This window comes from Lepisosteus platostomus, chromosome 14 (genome assembly GCF_059453375.1).
Source record: "Lepisosteus platostomus isolate fLepPlt1 chromosome 14, fLepPlt1.hap1, whole genome shotgun sequence".
Taxonomy (NCBI): Eukaryota; Metazoa; Chordata; class Actinopteri; order Semionotiformes; family Lepisosteidae; genus Lepisosteus; species Lepisosteus platostomus.
In genome coordinates this window covers 2,209,286-2,226,078 of record NC_142624.1, presented here as the reverse complement: position 1 = coordinate 2,226,078, position 16,793 = coordinate 2,209,286, and the positions used below count along the sequence as shown (strand labels likewise).

Sequence of the window (16,793 nt, the reverse complement as noted above, 5' to 3'; positions counted from 1 at the left end):
TGACTTCTCCAAGCGTTGAAGGAACCATCCTGGACAATGAAGAATGAGGAATTGGGAGGAAGACCTGTATTTACAGCAAAACAAGGTTGAGAAATAAGGCAAACCCGAATCTTTATAACTGAGACTTCATGTTTAATGCTTACTCATACCATCAGTTGCAAGCATTTAAAAATTAGAGGTATAGTTTCCAGGTCAGTATAGCACAACCACTTCCTTCATTGTTTCGTTCTGTAAACAATAGCCTTTGTTAATTATTAACCTGCCAGGATCTCGGGGAGCCTTCCTGCACGCAGGGGGACACCCCTTCCACCGGCGCTGGTCTCGGTGGCCTCCCCTGACCACAGCCCCAGCTGGCTTCTGCTCTGTTTGGGCTCTCGATCGTTTACCAGATTTATTCACTCATTAACAATTCCACATTTTGCGTACTGCTCTCAAGTGCCAGTAATGGGTTTACAGACACTGTCCTTTTTAAATATTCCTAAGTCACCACCACAGCAGCAGTCCGGTCAAGGGCTTGACAGAGCGACTCAAGAGAGTAGCCCGGACTAGCTGCTGAGCTGAGGCACAGAGGTCAAGAGGACCTGGACTGGGGAGCCCTGCTCTTTTCCTTCAGTAACAAGTTCCTTCAGTGCAGTCTGGTCACTAGTTCACAGACAACTTGGAGGACCCCAGTGAGTCTGCCACTGTACGATCAGGCAGCGTTGCTCCCAACACCCCCAGCTCCTTGTGTACAGAGGCACCTGCTGGCGTCCCTTTTCCCCAACAGGGATTAACTGGACAGAAACGCAACACAGAGGCGTCCGAGAGAGACGTCAGTCTTTGCTAGGAGGAAACGGGCGTTAGGCAAGCGTCTGCGTCAGGCCCTGCGTGGTCCGCACAAGCCCCAGCTGCTGCAGGCCCTGCTGGGTTTGTGATCTGGGGTCTTCTGTCAGGCGGGGGTGGAGCACAGCTGGTCATTTTAACCACTCGATACCGGTGTTAGTACACCGGCCTCTGGATCAGTCAAGGAGGAATTAAGGATTAGCTGGAACGAAGACCAAGGAGGAAAAGGACAGGACGGGACTGGCACCGCCAGAGGCACCACTGGTCTACAGTGCCCCCTAGTGCCCATCCCCGGGAGTTTTTTTTTTCTTGATGACTCCAGTCTGGTGGCCGCTATCCCTGCAGCAGCTGCTGTGCCAGGGCCTGCACCTTCTCCCTCTGCTGGTACAGGTACATCTGGGTCTCCCACAGCATGTTCACCAGCACCGCGTCATTCACCTCATCCAGCATCACCTCCATCGAGAACTGGGGACTGAGCCTGGAGGCGGAGAGACAGAGAGAAGAAGGGAGGTTTATTAGGGGGCTGTACCGAGAGAGGGAGGGAGAGACAGACGCAGAGAGCAGGGAGCGCACGAGTTCCCACGCAGCGCAGAGACCCGACCGCTCCCCCTCGCTCACCGGAAGTAAGTGGTTTCGGTCATCTCACACCAGGACCGCGCCCTGTCCACTGCACAGCCGTCCGAGTCCGTGCACTGAGAGCGAGAGAGGGGGGAGGGGATCAACACACGTCAGGAGCTGCGCTCGGCACTCACCTTTGACCCCCTCGGGTCGAATTAAACAGGCCGGTCTTGGGCTAATCTGGGCAGACGCGCTCTGAAGCTTTGTGCTGGTTAAACTACAACTGGACCTATCTCATCTCTCTGAATCCCCTCGTTATTTCTAAAATTGGATTTAGTCCACTAGCCAGTGGTACTGTATGGCTGGACTAATACCCCAGATATTTTTTAAATCTGGACTCCTCCACTAGTCAATGCTAAAAAGATCATCCCCTAAAACTAACACTACACTCTTCCACTAGTCAGTCCTAAAACTGGATTAATACCCTATTTATTCCACCAGTCAATGTTACGAATTGACTGATACCCTTGTTATTTGGAAAACTGGACTATTCTACTAGTCAGTGCTAAAACTATGAATTCACTAGCTAATACGAACACTACACTGTTCCTCTAGTCAGTTCTAGGATCCTGTTTATTGCACATACTGGATGATTCTACCAATCAATGTTAAGCATCGACAAATACCCTTGTTATTCCTGACAACTGGACTATTCCCCTCATCGAGGCAGTCAGTAACATGACTGGACTAATCCCCTAGTTGTTGCTAAAACCGGTCTACTGCGCTAGCCACCGACAAGCCTGGATTAAGAGCTGTTGCCATGACTCTTCCCAGGGTGCTCCACTCTGGCCAGTCACCATGCTGTTTCCTACAGCTGCCAACATGGCGGAGGGACAGCAGGGGCCCCGCGTGATGCCCGTTTCTCTTCACCCCTCCGACACTCACGCAGTCCACCAACATTTTGCCCAGCTCCTTGGCACCCACGAAGGATTTGGCGAGCTCCAGGGGGTTGGAGGGCCGGAATACGTCCACGGAGTTGACCGCCACCTGGGGGGGCTTCCCTGTGCCCAGAGAGACCACCACGCCCAGCCTCTGCACTTCCTGTCGCCGGCCCTGCCGCAGGGAACCGGGAGACACGGATCAGATCCCGCTGCGCGGCAATCTGATCCGGTTTGGGTCTTACACACACTGCGCGTGCAACAACACAGGCGAAGGAGAAGGAGAAGGCAGCTTCTCTTTTTCCCAGGATTAAGGATTTGGTTGATCCCCGTCAAGGACGTCGGGATGATGAAGCTAGGACCGTATCGTAAGGGAGACCAGTAACGGCTGGAATGGATCAAACTGGGAGGGAATGGGATGAAGAGAGCGAGGCCCGCTCCCTCTCCCCCCTACCTGAGCCTTCGCCGTCTTGTTGTAGCGGTGTATCTCCGTCATGGCGTCCAGCGTCGGGTTGTTGGCCAGCAAGCCCCCATCCAGGAAGCGCCCCATTGGCCGGAAATACGAGGGCGCTGCCCCACTGGACCGAGCCGCCCGCCACACTAACTGTTCTGGGGGGCAGGGGAGGAGAAGGAAGAAAAATAAACGAGAATGAGAGAGAGAGAGATGGGAGAAGAGGGCCGATCGCGCATTTGCGAACGATTCCCAGTGCTTTTGGGGGTACAACACCAACCCCACAGGGGGTGAAGCAAGGAGGAGGTGCAGTTACTAACCCCCCCCTTGAGGAAAAAGACCCGTGCACACCCACCGATCCCCAGGCCTCCCTGTGCTGCTGTATCAGCGACGTGTTCACCCATGCAAGAGAAGCAGAGTCTCTCTCTCCCTACGCACAGCAACACACACCTTCCTCAGTCACCTTCCTACGCTTGGGGGCTCCGGGTGTGTACCCCACTATCATCACCTCCTCCTCCTCCTCCTCTGAAATAACAACACACCGCCGCTTACTCCGAGCCGGGGCAAGGGGAGGGAGGGGAAGAGAGGAAGAGGAAGAGGGCTGAAGATCAAGGACAGAGGGACAGAGAGAGAAGCCAAGGACAGGGTTTACCCTGGGGAGCGAGGAGGGGTCTGAAGTCAGCGCTGCGGGCATAGGGGGGGTCGCGGTCGGGATCGGGGGGGTCATAGTTCCGGAAGAGGTGCAGCTCGGCAGGGTGTCTGTCAGCCAGCACGCTTGTCACCATCACCCTGGCACACAGAGAGAGACACATTAAGCCCCACTGCCCAGGACAGGCAGACAGACAGGTGCTAAACCCCACTGCCCAGGACAGGCAGACAGACAGGTGCTAAACCCCACTGCCCAGGACAGGCAGACAGACAGGTGCTAAACCCCATTGCCCAGGACAGGCAGGCAGACAGTTGGACATTAAACCCCACTGCCCAGGACAGGCAGACAGACAGGTGCTAAACCCCACTGCCCAGGACAGGCAGACAGACAGGTGCTAAACCCCACTGCCCAGGACAGGCAGACAGACAGGTGCTTAACCCCACTGCCCAGGACAGGGAGACAGACATTAAACTCCACAGTCTCAGACAGACACAAACAGACAGGGCTGTAGAGATACAGTATACAGAGATAGGGGCAAGCAGGCAGACTGACTTGGGGTGCGTGACGTCGGTCATCTTGGTGTCCTCCCCGAACTCCTTCTTGAGGAACTCCTCCAGCGGGGCGGACTCGTAGGGCCGGGAGCCGCGGAAAACCTGGTCCTTCATCCGGAAGTACAGGCAGCGCAGGTACTGCATGGACTTCCCTGCGTACGACACACACACACACGCGCTGCACTGAACACGCGCAGAACCCCAGAGAGCTCGACAGAGAGGCCACCGCAGTCGGACAGGCTTACCGTGTATGATCGCCAGAGCCAGGATACCCCCGGTGCTGGTGCCGGCGACCCAGTCGAACAGCTCCCCGATAGGCTGGCCCGCCGCCTGCTCCAAAGCGATCAGCAGCTGGATCAGAACCAGGCCTTTGATGCCTCCTCCATCCAGACACAGCAGCCTGGCACATCTGGAACCCACACACAGTGATTTACCCGTCACATACCCCTGTCACCCTGGTAATGCACACCTGTCAAACAGAAAATACACCTTTCTAAGTGGCAAAAAAAAATAATTCAAGACTCACTTCCTGTTTCCTGTTTTGCAGCCGTCCACTTCCATCTGGCCATGGGTCAGCGCCCCTAGAGTGGCAGCTACATGCATGATGTCATCAAACCCTGTGAGCCAATCAGTGAGAGCAAGAAATAGGGTGTTCAGCTGAGCCAATGGGAGAGCTCGATGCTATCCCACACACCCAATCACAGTTGACCTGCCTAACTGGCAATGACTGAAAGAACAGATCCATATCATCCATCATTTCAATTCATTTCCTGTGTCCTGGACTCCTGCTCTTTTTGCAAAGTTTTCTCGGAAGCAGCGTGGCCCCAATATCCAACAGAGGCCCAAAATCTAGCGTTAGGAGTTAGTGTGGCATGCACGTTCCATAGAAACATCTGCACACAGTAAATCCACATGGCCATCTTCTAGTTGTATCATGCTTTAGTACAGACCCAAGCCTTACAGCTACTGTAACTGCCCTTGTACTGGGACAGACGGCTACAGTGCCAAGAAAACCCCACTGAAAGGGAATGATTTTCATGGGAGAGCGGCCAGGAAGAGGCTACTTCTCTCTAAAGAGATCACTGAAATGCTATGGAAAGACCCGGAGTGAGCTTTTCAGGCAAGGAAAGCCCCACATATCACTGACACGAAGCAGATCCGTAAGGACGGATGGACTAAAAAACTCAGGGCTCACACCCTTATTCACCCAAGGTTCCGTACTGTGGGATTGTTTTGTTGGAATAATATCATACGACTTCGTGTTCCGCATTCAATAAAGCTCTCTTCACCTTTCATTAAGACGTTCATGGAGAACTTATCACGTTACAGGTCTCAAATACACAAGAATGTGGCCCAGTCCCGGAGGTTCAGACCTTCGTCTCTATTCTGGCACTGGGGATGAGGCCACATGAAACACCGAGAGATGAGAGACAGAGAGAGATAAAACTGCTCATTTTGGAGCCCTTCCCCCTTGCCCAGCGTGTGGACTTCATGTGAACTGTGTGGCTGGAGGCGTTCACTGCACCAGGGCAGAGCAGAGAAAGGAGGAAGCGAGTGGGGGGTAAGGGCCCCTCGTCACAGGACAGGACAGGACAGGGTGGAAGGTAGAGGTGGAAGGGGGGCAGGAGGGAGAGGAGGAGAGAGGGGAGGCGTTACCTATAGTCGGTGGTGGCCGTGGTCTCTTGAAGGTCGGCAAGCATGTGTCTGGGGAAGGTGGGTGGCAGCGGTCTGCTCCTACACTATACAGCATGCTTAGCAGGACCTTCCTGTTGGCCCCTTCGCACAGCCACACAAGAACAGGCGAGGGTTAAACACACCTACAACACAGACACCAGGAAACAGCACACACACACACACACAGATACTGTACATGCTCGTACTGGCAGGGCAATCAACTGCCCCTCCCCCTCCTACCCTCCTTAGTTAATTGGCTGGAGTGCGGGTTCACTCACTGGCCCAATCGGACCAGCTGATTGGTCCGCTTGTGTCTCACAGGACGGGCAGCCAGCCAATCAGCTGCAGGGAAGGGAGGAGTCTGGGAAGGCAGCGTCTAAGATCGCATCATTTTGAACACATGCATTTCATGTATTGGAGCAGATTAACAACTGATTCCAAAAGCCATGTTCTAAAAAGTTAAATAACCATCTGACTCTCAGTATCCTGTATTCAGGAGCTGTGTTCAGAAGGTGTACGCACACACGCACACACACGTGACAAGTCAGTGTCTTAAACATGATGGCTGGAGCAGTGCAGAGAGGGCGAGGTATCCATTTCTGTAAATTAATGCCATTATGTACAGAGCAGCTCTATTCAGTCTAAACTGACACGCTGTTGTACATGTACTCTAAACATTCAGCACACGGAGATCCACAGACATGCTGGTTATACAGTACATGCGAGTTCACAATGGATGTAGATATGTCCCAGACTCTGGGCCTTCAAGGTGAGCTGTGGAATAGTTGTTATTTAGATTCTAGTCTCTTGCGAATCTCGATTTTACAAGGCCGCGCTGGCAGAAGCCACGCTGGCTGCAGGCCCTGGACGAGCCCTGGTTCCCAGCTCGTCTGGCACATCGGCACGGTCAGCGCAGGTCGGCCAGGCGCAAGGACTGGGGACGCCGACGCGACGCTGTGGACCCGTGTGCGCGGCAGGCGGGGCGGGGTGGAAGGGGGAACCGAACTCTCACCTTTGCTGATGCGGGCGGCGATGAGGCCCGGGGTCTCCCCGAAATCATTCGGGGTCTCCACGTCCGCCCCGAAAACGATCAGAGCCTTGATCAGCTCCATGTGGTCCAGCTGCAGACAGGAAAATGACACGGCCATGATCCTAAAACGGAGGGTCAGGGACGCACAATGCCACAACAACACAGGGCAGCTTACGAACGGGGGGGAGGGAGGGGGACATTCCGCCCGTCCAGCTGGTCGAGCCCATAGCTAACTGATCAGGCGATCTCTGAAATGATCCCCGATTTCCTGAAAGAAGCCAGAGCAGACGGGACAGCTTGTTCGATTTTCCCCACAACCCTCTGTGAAATGAAGCGCCCCCAGGTCTCCAACGCACTTCCACGCTCACACTGCTGGAGTGTCCCCTGGCTCCTGTCGCACAGGTGAGGCTGAAGAGCACGAAGAGGCTAGGTCACGTCAGGAAGGGACCTGGTCACCCTTCTGTGGACCACAAGGAACACCACGGCAACCGCAACTTTTTGAGCTGACTATAACGTGGTGAACAAAACTGTAAACAATATTCTGCAGACGCAGCAGGCCGTGACAACATAAAAGCTCAAATCCATTCATCCATCATCGGACAGCCGGATATCCCTGGTGAGGGCAACGGAGAGCCGGAGTCTATCCCGGAAGCAGAGGGCACCAGGCGGGACTCCATCCTAGATGGGATGCCAGTCCTTGGTAGGACACGCACACGAACAATTTAGAGAAGCTGCTTAACCTCGCCATCGTGTTGCCAAGGTGGCAGGAAACTGGCACAAGCTCGGCCATGGAGAGGAACATGCAAACTCCTCACAGAACGGGTCCAACCAGAACCTGGGAGCAGGCCTGACCATCACACCCCAGCGGGGGGAGCGCTGGGGCGTACCACGAGGTGCGCGGGGGGGGGGGCCCGTACCTTCATGGCGAGGTGCAGGGGGGTGTTGCCGGACTCCCCCCGCACGTTGGGGTCGGCGCCGTGCGTCAGCAGCACCATGGCGGCCTCGACGCGCTGCCGGCGCACCAGGACGTGCAGGGCGGTCTCCCCCGTCTTGCTGAGGTAGTTCATGGGGCAGTCGCGCTCCAGGAGCAGCCGGCACATCTGCAGGGCGACCGCGGACACACACACACACAGACACACACAGACACACACAGACACACACAGACACACACACACAGAGACACACAGAGACACACACACACACACAGACACACAGACACACAGACACACAGACACACAGACACACAGACACACAGACACACACACAACACACAGACAGACACACAGACAGACACACAGACACACACACACAGACACACACACACAGACACACACAGACACACACAGACACACACAGACACACACAGACACACAGACAGACACACAGACAGACACACAGACAGACACACACAGACAGACACACACAGACAGACACACACAGACAGACAGGCCGTTAGAGACAGGCAGGGGGCAGGAGGGGACGAGAGAGCAGCACCGGCAGTCCGGGGAGGAGCTCCCAGGACCCCAGGCGGGCGAGCTCTTCCCCAGACGCAGGCCTGAGCTTTTGCAGGAACAATTTTAATACCATCAGAGCTGCCTTTGAAAAATGAACCTCTGCGGGGACAGCAGCTCACACTTGTCCGGAATAACTAGACTGAAGAGGCGGCCGGGCTTCTTCCAGAGCCCCCCCACACCCCCCTCACCTCGGCGGTCTTGGCCCAGTGCAGGGGTGTCCCGCCGTACACCGGGTCTTCGGCGCACAGCTGGGCCGGGCTGGCGTCCAGGACCGCCTCCGCGCAGCTGGAGAGACGCACACATGCACGGGGGGGGGGGGGAGAGTTTCCGTTACTAGGCGGGCTGTGACAGGGGCCGGGGGGGGGGGCAGCTCGCGGTGCGCTGGCTGACCGACGGGAGAGGACAGAGAGGAAGGGGTGGACGAGGAGAGAGAGAGAGAGAGAGAGAGAGAGAGAGAGAGAGAGAGAGAGAGAGAGAGAGAGAGACTGAGGCAGTAAGAGGGGAGGAGGAGGAGGAGGGAGAGGCAGTGGATTAAGAGAGAAGGGGAGACGGATCTTGAAGGAATGGCAGGTAGGGGGGATGCTCTCAGGATGACCATGCGGCTGGGGGAACCCCCCTCTCCCCTCACCTCCTCTCTTTGTACTTCATGGCGATGTGGATGGGGTAGCCGTGCCCCCCGAGGATGTCGGGGCGCGCCCCCGCCTCCAGCAGCGCCTTCAGCGTCTCCGCCCTCCCCAGCCGGCAGGCCACGTGCAGGGCCGTCTCCCCAGAAGCGCTCAGGGCGTCCAGCGCGGCGCCGGGGCGGGAGCACAGCACCTGGGCAGGGGGGGCAGGGGGGGCAGGGGTCACTCGCCGGGGCAGGGGCACCGAGACAGAGCCCCCCACGGCCTTCTCTCGCGCAGAGCTCAAGCACACCGCCACCCCGGGACACTCTTGACATCCTGCTGCTGGACAAATCACAGCGCGTGTGTCAGATCGGAGCACTTTATCGGCCGGATACAATTTCTTGCACGAGGAATGTGTCTTTTCACAGAGCCCAGCCTGCTCTCCGTGAGACACACAGACAGGGAGAGAAGCTGGGGGTCAGAGCGCAGGGTCGACCATTTACACGGCGCCCCTGGAGCAGTTGGGGTGAAGGGGCTCGCTCAGGGGCCCGACGGAGTAGGATTTCTCCGTCGACCGCGGGATACGAACCGGCAACCTTCCAGCCATCCATTTTCCAATGGCTTTATCCAGAACGGGGTCACAGGGGGGATGGAGCCTATCCCAGCAAGCAACAGCGGAAGGCAGGGTACGCCCAGGGTCCATCGCAGGTGTCACACTCACACACACTCACACACACTCACACACACTCACACACACTCACACCAGGACCCGTTTTCGCAGAAGCCAATTAACCCGCCAGCATGATTTGGGACTGTGAGAGGAAACCTACAAGAACCGGGGGGGGGGAGGGAACATGCGAACTCCACACAGACGGCACCCTGGGAACTGAATGCTGAGCACTGCGCCACCAGGGTGCCCATCTCTCCACTCCCCCGGGCAGAATCCGCACACGGCTTTTAAAAACCGAGAGGCGACGACGGAAATAAAACCGCTCAACGGAACTTTCCGACTCACGGCGCATGACGGGATTTTTCAATAACCTTTCACGGCACAGAAAAACAACCACAAAAACGCCTCGAGATGCATATTAACACATTTATTTATTCTAGCTTGCTTCACCTCTGAAGCCACCAGGACGTCCCAAAGGACTGGTTGACTTCCTGATCGGGGGTGGGAGCTCTCCAGCAGGATGAGCCACAGCCATGCGCGCGCGCCCCCTAGTGGCGACCAGGGACTCGTGCCTGGCCGGACGGGGGGCCAGACGGGGCGCCCCGCTCGGGTTCCGAGCTGCCGGCCCGGCCCGCGCGCAGTCGGAGGGGCAGACGGAGAGAGAGACGGACTGACCTCCATGACGGCCGGACTGTCCAGCCGGGCCGCGCAGTGCAGGGGCGTCTCCCCCTTGCGGTCGGCGATGTCCGCCCTGGCCTGGCACTCCAGCAGCAGCTCGAGCGCGCACCCCGCGTCGTCGCGGGAGCAGGCCAGGTGGAGCGGGGTGCGCCCTTCGACCCCGTCCCGACTGTTTATCTGACTGAGACACAGGAGGGGGGGGAGAGAGGAGACGGGAGACGAGCGGAGGAGAAGAGGAAAGAGGAGAACAAGAAGAATGAATAATAATTCCATACCCTCATAGAGCGCTTTTCTGGACACCCCACTCACAGCGCTGGACAGGTCACGGGGATCCCCTCCACCCCCCCCAGTGTGTACCCCCACCTGGATGATGCTCCAGTCCGCTCCCCACACACCAGCTCTCAGTGGGGAGGAGAGCAGAGTGATGGAGCCAGTTCAGAGAGGGGGGTTATTGGGAGGCCATGACTGGTAAAGGCCAGGGGGAGATTTGGCCAGGACACTGGGGTGACACCCCTATTCTTTTTTAGAAACACCCTGGGATTTTTAACGACCACAGAGAGTCAGGATCTCGGTTTTTACGTCTCATCCGAAGGACGGCGCCTTTTTACAGTGTAGTGTCCCCCGTCACTATACTGGGGCATCAGGACCCACACAGACCGCAGGGTGAGCGCCCCCTGCTGGCCCCACTCACACCTCTCCCAGCAGCAGCCTCAGTTGATCCCAGGAGTCTCCCCTCCAGGTCCTGGCCAGGCTCACCCTGCTGGGCTCCAGTGGGGCTGCCAGCTGGGAGCTGCAGGGTGACGGAGCTGCCGGATAAGGTTGTTCCGAGAACAGGGTCATTCCGAATCCCCCGCACCCCTCCCTCTCCCGGGTCGTGCCCCCGCGCCCCCCCCTCACCTCAGGACGTAGTTGTGCCGGAGGCACTCCCTCAGCCCGGTCTCCACGGCGATGTGGGCGGGGGACCAGTCCGGGTGGCTGCGGAGGCAGTCTGTGATAGGCTGCAGGGTCTCGGGGCGCAGGGGGGGCCGGATGCTCTCGTAGAAGGGGGGCAGCTTCAGGGTGTACTGGGGGAACCAGTTCATGGCGTCTTCCTGCGAGGACACCTGGAAGAGCCTGGCGGACACAAGGACCTTACACACACCCCCAGGGACATGGGGTGACATTACACACTCACACACCCCCCCAGGGACATGGGGTGACATTACACACTCACACATACACCCCCCCAGGGACATGGGGTGACATTACACACACACACACCCCAAGGGACATGGGGTGACAGTACACACTCACACACCCCCCCCCAGGGACATGGGGTGACTCACCCCCCCAGGGACATGGGGTGACACTACACACTCACACACACACACACCCCCACAGGGACATGGGGTGACATTACACACTCACACACCCCAAGGGACATGGGGTGACATTACACACTCACACACCCCCCCCCAGGGACATGGGGTGACATTACACACTCACACATACACCCCCCCAGGGACATGGGGTGACATTACACACACACACACCCCAAGGGACATGGGGTGACATTACACACTCACACACCCCCCCAGGGACATGGGGTGACATTACACACTCACACACCCCCCCAGGGACATGGGGTGACATTACACACTCACACACACACCCCCAGGGACATGGGGTGACATTACACACACACACACACCCCCAGGGACATGGGGTGACATTACACACTCACACACCCCCCCAGGGACATGGGGTGACATTACACACTCACACACCCCCCCAGGGACATGGGGTGACATTACACGCTCACACACACCCCCACAGGGACATGGGGTGACATTACACACTCACACCCCCCCAGGGACATGGGGTGACACACCCCCCCAGGGACATGGGGTGACACTACACACTCACACACCCCCAGGGACATGGGGTGACACTACACGCTCACACACACACCCCCAGGGACATGGGGTGACATTACACGCTCACACACACACCCCCAGGGACATGGGGTGACATTACACGCTCACACACACACCCCCAGGGACATGGGGTGACATTACACGCTCACACACACACCCCCAGGGACATGGGGTGACATTACACACACACACACAGCCCCCCAGGGACATGGGGTGACATTACACACACACACACACCCCCAGGGACATGGGGTGACATTATTCGCTCACACACACCCCCCCAGGGACATGGGGTGACATTACACGCTCACACACACACCCCCAGGGACATGGGGTGACATTACACACACACACACAGCCCCCCAGGGACATGGGGTGACATTACACACACACACACCCCAAGGGACATGGGGTGACAGTACACACTCACACACACCCCCCCAGGGACATGGGGTGACATTACACGCTCACACACACACCCCCAGGGACATGGGGTGACATTATGCGCTCACACACACACCCCCAGGGACATGGGGTGACATTATGCGCTCACACACACCCACGACACACCCCCCCACTCTCACACCGCCCCACAGACACGCAGTGCCATTACCCGCTCCCTCACCTGAGCGCGGTGCCGGGGGTCTCGGGGGTCAGCAGCAGACAGTCCCAGGACTGCGCCGGGCCGTTCCTGTACAGCGCCAGCCGGCCCTCCTGCTGCAGCAGGGTCCGGCCCCCGCCGCCGTACTCCGACAGCTGGACCTCCCGCACGCGGTGCGGGCTGGAGAACAGACCGGACACGGAGGACAGCGTCCCCACCAGCCGCCCCAGGAACTGCATCGCACAGCCTGGCCGCTCTGAGGAGGGGGAACACACACTCAACTCAACAGCACAGGTCAGCCCTTACACCCCGAGAGGGTTTCTGCAACTCAGTCCCAGAATCCCCGCATGTGTGGCACACAGAGGAGGACAGACACACAGCTGTATTGGCTGTACAATACAGAGCAACCTCTTACACACTGAGTGACACAGGGTGGACACGTCACACTGGCCACACAGGACAGGGCTGAGAGTGAGAGAGGGGGGACACAGGGTGGACACGTCACACCGGCCACACAGGACAGGGCCGAGAGTGAGAGAGAGGGGACACAGGGTGGACACGTCACACCGGCCACACAGGACAGGGCCGAGAGTGAGAGAGAGGGGACACAGGGTGGACACGTCACACCGGCCACACAGGACAGGGCCGAGAGTGAGAGAGAGGGGACACAGGGTGGACACGTCACACCGGCCACACAGGACAGGGCTGAGAGTGAGAGAGGAGGGACACAGGGTGGACACGTCACACCGGCCACACAGGACAGGGCTGAGAGTGAGAGAGAGGGGACACAGGGTGGACACGTCACACCGGCCACACAGGACAGGGCTGAGAGTGAGAGAGAGGGGACACAGGGTGGACACGTCACACCGGCCACACAGGACAGGGCTGAGAGTGAGAGAGAGGGGACACAGGGTGGACACGTCACACCGGCCACACAGGACAGGGCTGAGAGTGAGAGAGAGGGGACACAGGGTGGACACGTCACACCGGCCACACAGGACAGGGCTGAGAGTGAGAGAGAGGGGACACAGGGTGGACACGTCACACCGGCCACACAGGACAGGGCTGAGAGTGAGAGAGAGGGGACACAGGGTGGACACGTCACACCGGCCACACAGGACAGGGCTGAGAGTGAGAGAGAGGGGACACAGGGTGGACACGTCACACCGGCCACACAGGACAGGGCTGAGAGTGAGAGAGAGGGGACACAGGGTGGACACGTCACACCGGCCACACAGGACAGGGCCGAGAGTGAGAGAGAGGGGACACAGGGTGGACACGTCACACCGGCCACACAGGACAGGGCCGAGAGTGAGAGAGGGGACACAGGGTGGACACGTCACACCGGCCACACAGGACAGGGCCGAGAGTGAGAGAGAGGGGACACAGGGTGGACACGTCACACCGGCCACACAGGACAGGGCCGAGAGTGAGAGAGAGGGGACACAGGGTGGACACGTCACACCGGCCACACAGGACAGGGCTGAGAGTGAGAGAGGAGGGACACAGGGTGGACACGTCACACCGGCCACACAGGCCAGGGCTGAGAGTGAGAGAGAGGGGACACAGGGTGGACACGTCACACCGGCCACACAGGACAGGGCTGAGAGTGAGAGAGGGGGGACACAGGGTGGACACGTCACACCGGCCACACAGGACAGGGCTGAGAGTGAGAGAGGGGGGACACAGGGTGGACACGTCACACCGGCCACACAGGACAGGGCTGAGAGTGAGAGAGGGGGGACACAGGGTGGACACGTCACACCGGCCACACAGGACAGGGCTGAGAGTGAGAGAGGGGGGACACAGGGTGGACACGTCACACTGGCCACACAGGACAGGGCTGAGAGTGAGAGAGAGGGGACACAGGGTGGACACGTCACACTGGCCACACAGGACAGGGCTGAGAGTGAGAGAGAGGGGACACAGGGTGGACACGTCACACTGGCCACACAGGACAGGGCTGAGAGTGAGAGAGGGGGGACACAGGGTGGACACGTCACACTGGCCACACAGGACAGGGCCGAGAGTGAGAGAGAGGGGACACAGGGTGGACACGTCACACCGGCCACACAGGACAGGGCTGAGAGTGAGAGAGGAGGGACACAGGGTGGACACGTCACACTGGCCACACAGGACAGGGCTGAGAGTGAGGGGACACAGGGTGGACACGTCACACTGACCACACAGGACAGGGCTGAGAGTGAGAGAGAGGGGACACAGGGTGGACACGTCACACTGGCCACACAGGCCAGGGCCGAGAGTGAGAGAGGGGGGACACAGGGTGGACACGTCACACTGGCCACACAGGACAGGGCCGAGAGTGAGAGAGAGGGGACACAGGGTGGACACGTCACACTGGCCACACAGGACAGGGCTGAGAGTGAGAGAGGAGGGACACAGGGTGGACACGTCACACTGGCCACACAGGACAGGGCTGAGAGTGAGAGAGAGGGGACACAGGGTGGACACGTCACACCGGCCACACAGGACAGGGCTGAGAGTGAGAGAGAGGGGACACAGGGTGGACACGTCACACTGGCCACACAGGCCAGGGCTGAGAGTGAGAGAGGGGGGACACAGGGTGGACACGTCACACCAGCCACACAGGACAGGGCTGAGAGTGAGAGAGAGGGGACACAGGGTGGACACGTCACACCGGCCACACAGGACAGGGCTGAGAGTGAGAGAGAGGGGACACAGGGTGGACACGTCACACCGGCCACACAGGACAGGGCTGAGAGTGAAAGAGGGGACACAGGGTGGACACGTCACACCGACCACACAGGACAGGGCTGAGAGTGAGAGAGAGGGGACACAGGGTGGACACGTCACACCGGCCACACAGGACAGGGCTGAGAGTGAGAGAGAGGGGACACAGGGTGGACACGTCACACTGGCCACACAGGACAGGGCTGAGAGTGAGAGAGAGGGGACACAGGGTGGACACGTCACACCGGCCACACAGGACAGGGCCGAGAGTGAGAGAGAGGGGACACAGGGTGGACACGTCACACTGGCCACACAGGACAGGGCTGAGAGTGAGAGAGAGGGGACCCCACACACACACACCGTGCTGCGTCCTCCGTCGCCCCAACAAGTTTTTTTTAAGATGCTCGGACCGGCATTTATTTATTTATTTAATTATTTTTTCTCCAGACGTCACCCCTGCAGACGGACCGGCCTGTCCGGACACCGGAGAGGCAAGCCGGCCAGGCCACGGAAATGCAACACCGGGCTGGTTTCGTCCCGTCCCGTCCCGGGAGCGACCGACTGGAAAAACCGGTATCGTCTCTCTCCCTTGTCCGAAATTGGGGGGGGGGGGTCAGTCTTGAGGGGTGAGGGTAGGTGGTGGGGGTGAATCAAACATTACCTTCAGAATAATAATCACCAGTTCTTCAGGGCCCCAGCCCCGGCCGTGGCCGAAACACGAAGAGACCTGCGTGTGTTTGTCTGTGTGATGCGGGACTCTGCCCCCCCCACACTCGTGACCCAGCCGGCCAGCGAAACGCCGAAGCCCTTATTTTGTACGTCTGCCGCCTGCTCCTGCGACCGCCGTCCGCTCAGACACACACTGGCCTCCGCCGAAGCCTCTCCTCCATCGCGCCCGACAGTAATTCAGCCCTGAGAGCATTAACGCCTGAGCTCCTATCCTCTTACCTGCCGGCTTGACTTCTCACCTCGATCCTTTGACAGCAAACACGGCCTCTGCCCGCCAACCAACCTTGCGTCACGCAAGAGGAGATAGACATTGGAAGGAGCCAATCGCAGAGAGCGATCGCTGCCCGCCTCGCGGGCGTAAACCAATCACGGAGAAAAGCCCGAGCTAAGAGGGGGATAGGGTGTTTGGTTGAGCTTTTTTTTTTATTTTACCGTGTTGTAAGGTGAAAAGGCGCACACCCCGTATGTCAGCACTGTGTGTCAGAGCCTGCGAACGGATGGTGATGTGATTGGACGTTAAGGATGATCTAGGTCGAATTATTTTCAGTAGTTCTCCACAGACGTGTTTTTTCAAAACAGAGGCACGTACGCACTAATGACCCTTAGAGGCGGGGGAACATAGTTACATGGGGACAAGTTAAAGGTTTATTCCCTGCTGAAAAGAGAAGACGCCGAAACGTTGTGTTTCCTTTCTT

General features: G+C 58.4%; 1 protein-coding gene across 3 annotated transcripts; it reads right to left on the bottom strand.

Annotated features, from left to right (window-relative positions):
- Window positions 1-111: 111 nt before the first annotated feature.
- On the bottom strand, window positions 112-16,387 carry pla2g6 (phospholipase A2, group VI (cytosolic, calcium-independent)). Of its 3 annotated transcripts, none has more exons than XM_088606427.1 (17): window positions 16,318-16,387; window positions 12,682-12,913; window positions 11,038-11,253; window positions 10,138-10,321; window positions 8,816-9,003; window positions 8,376-8,472; window positions 7,591-7,773; window positions 6,656-6,764; window positions 5,626-5,745; window positions 4,496-4,586; window positions 4,215-4,378; window positions 3,971-4,121; window positions 3,422-3,558; window positions 2,773-2,927; window positions 2,326-2,493; window positions 1,441-1,514; window positions 112-1,300 (listed from the first exon to the last, which is right to left on the bottom strand). In XM_088606427.1, the coding sequence occupies exons 2-17, from the start codon at window positions 12,894-12,896 to the stop codon at window positions 1,156-1,158; spliced, it is 2,397 nt and encodes a 798-aa protein (XP_088462553.1). In that variant the 5' UTR covers window positions 12,897-12,913; window positions 16,318-16,387; the 3' UTR covers window positions 112-1,155. The 3 variants fall into 3 exon arrangements, with proteins under 3 accessions (XP_088462553.1, XP_088462554.1, XP_088462555.1); XM_088606428.1 differs by having other exon boundaries at window positions 16,031-16,359; XM_088606429.1 differs by lacking the exon at window positions 5,626-5,745.
- Window positions 16,388-16,793: the final 406 nt, after the last annotated feature.

Bases quoted from the DNA above. Each gene is read 5' to 3' on its own strand.
- pla2g6 (XM_088606427.1), bottom strand. From the start codon at position 12,896: ATGCAGTTCCTGGGGCGGCTGGTGGGGACGCTGTCCTCCGTGTCCGGT. The intron at 4,379-4,495 runs GTGAGTCTTGAA...TGTGGGTTCCAG, and splicing joins TGCAAAACAGGAAACAGGAA to ATGTGCCAGGCTGCTGTGTC. The intron at 1,515-2,325 runs GTGAGTGTCGGA...TCTCGCTCTCAG, and splicing joins GCAAAATGTTGGTGGACTGC to TGCACGGACTCGGACGGCTG.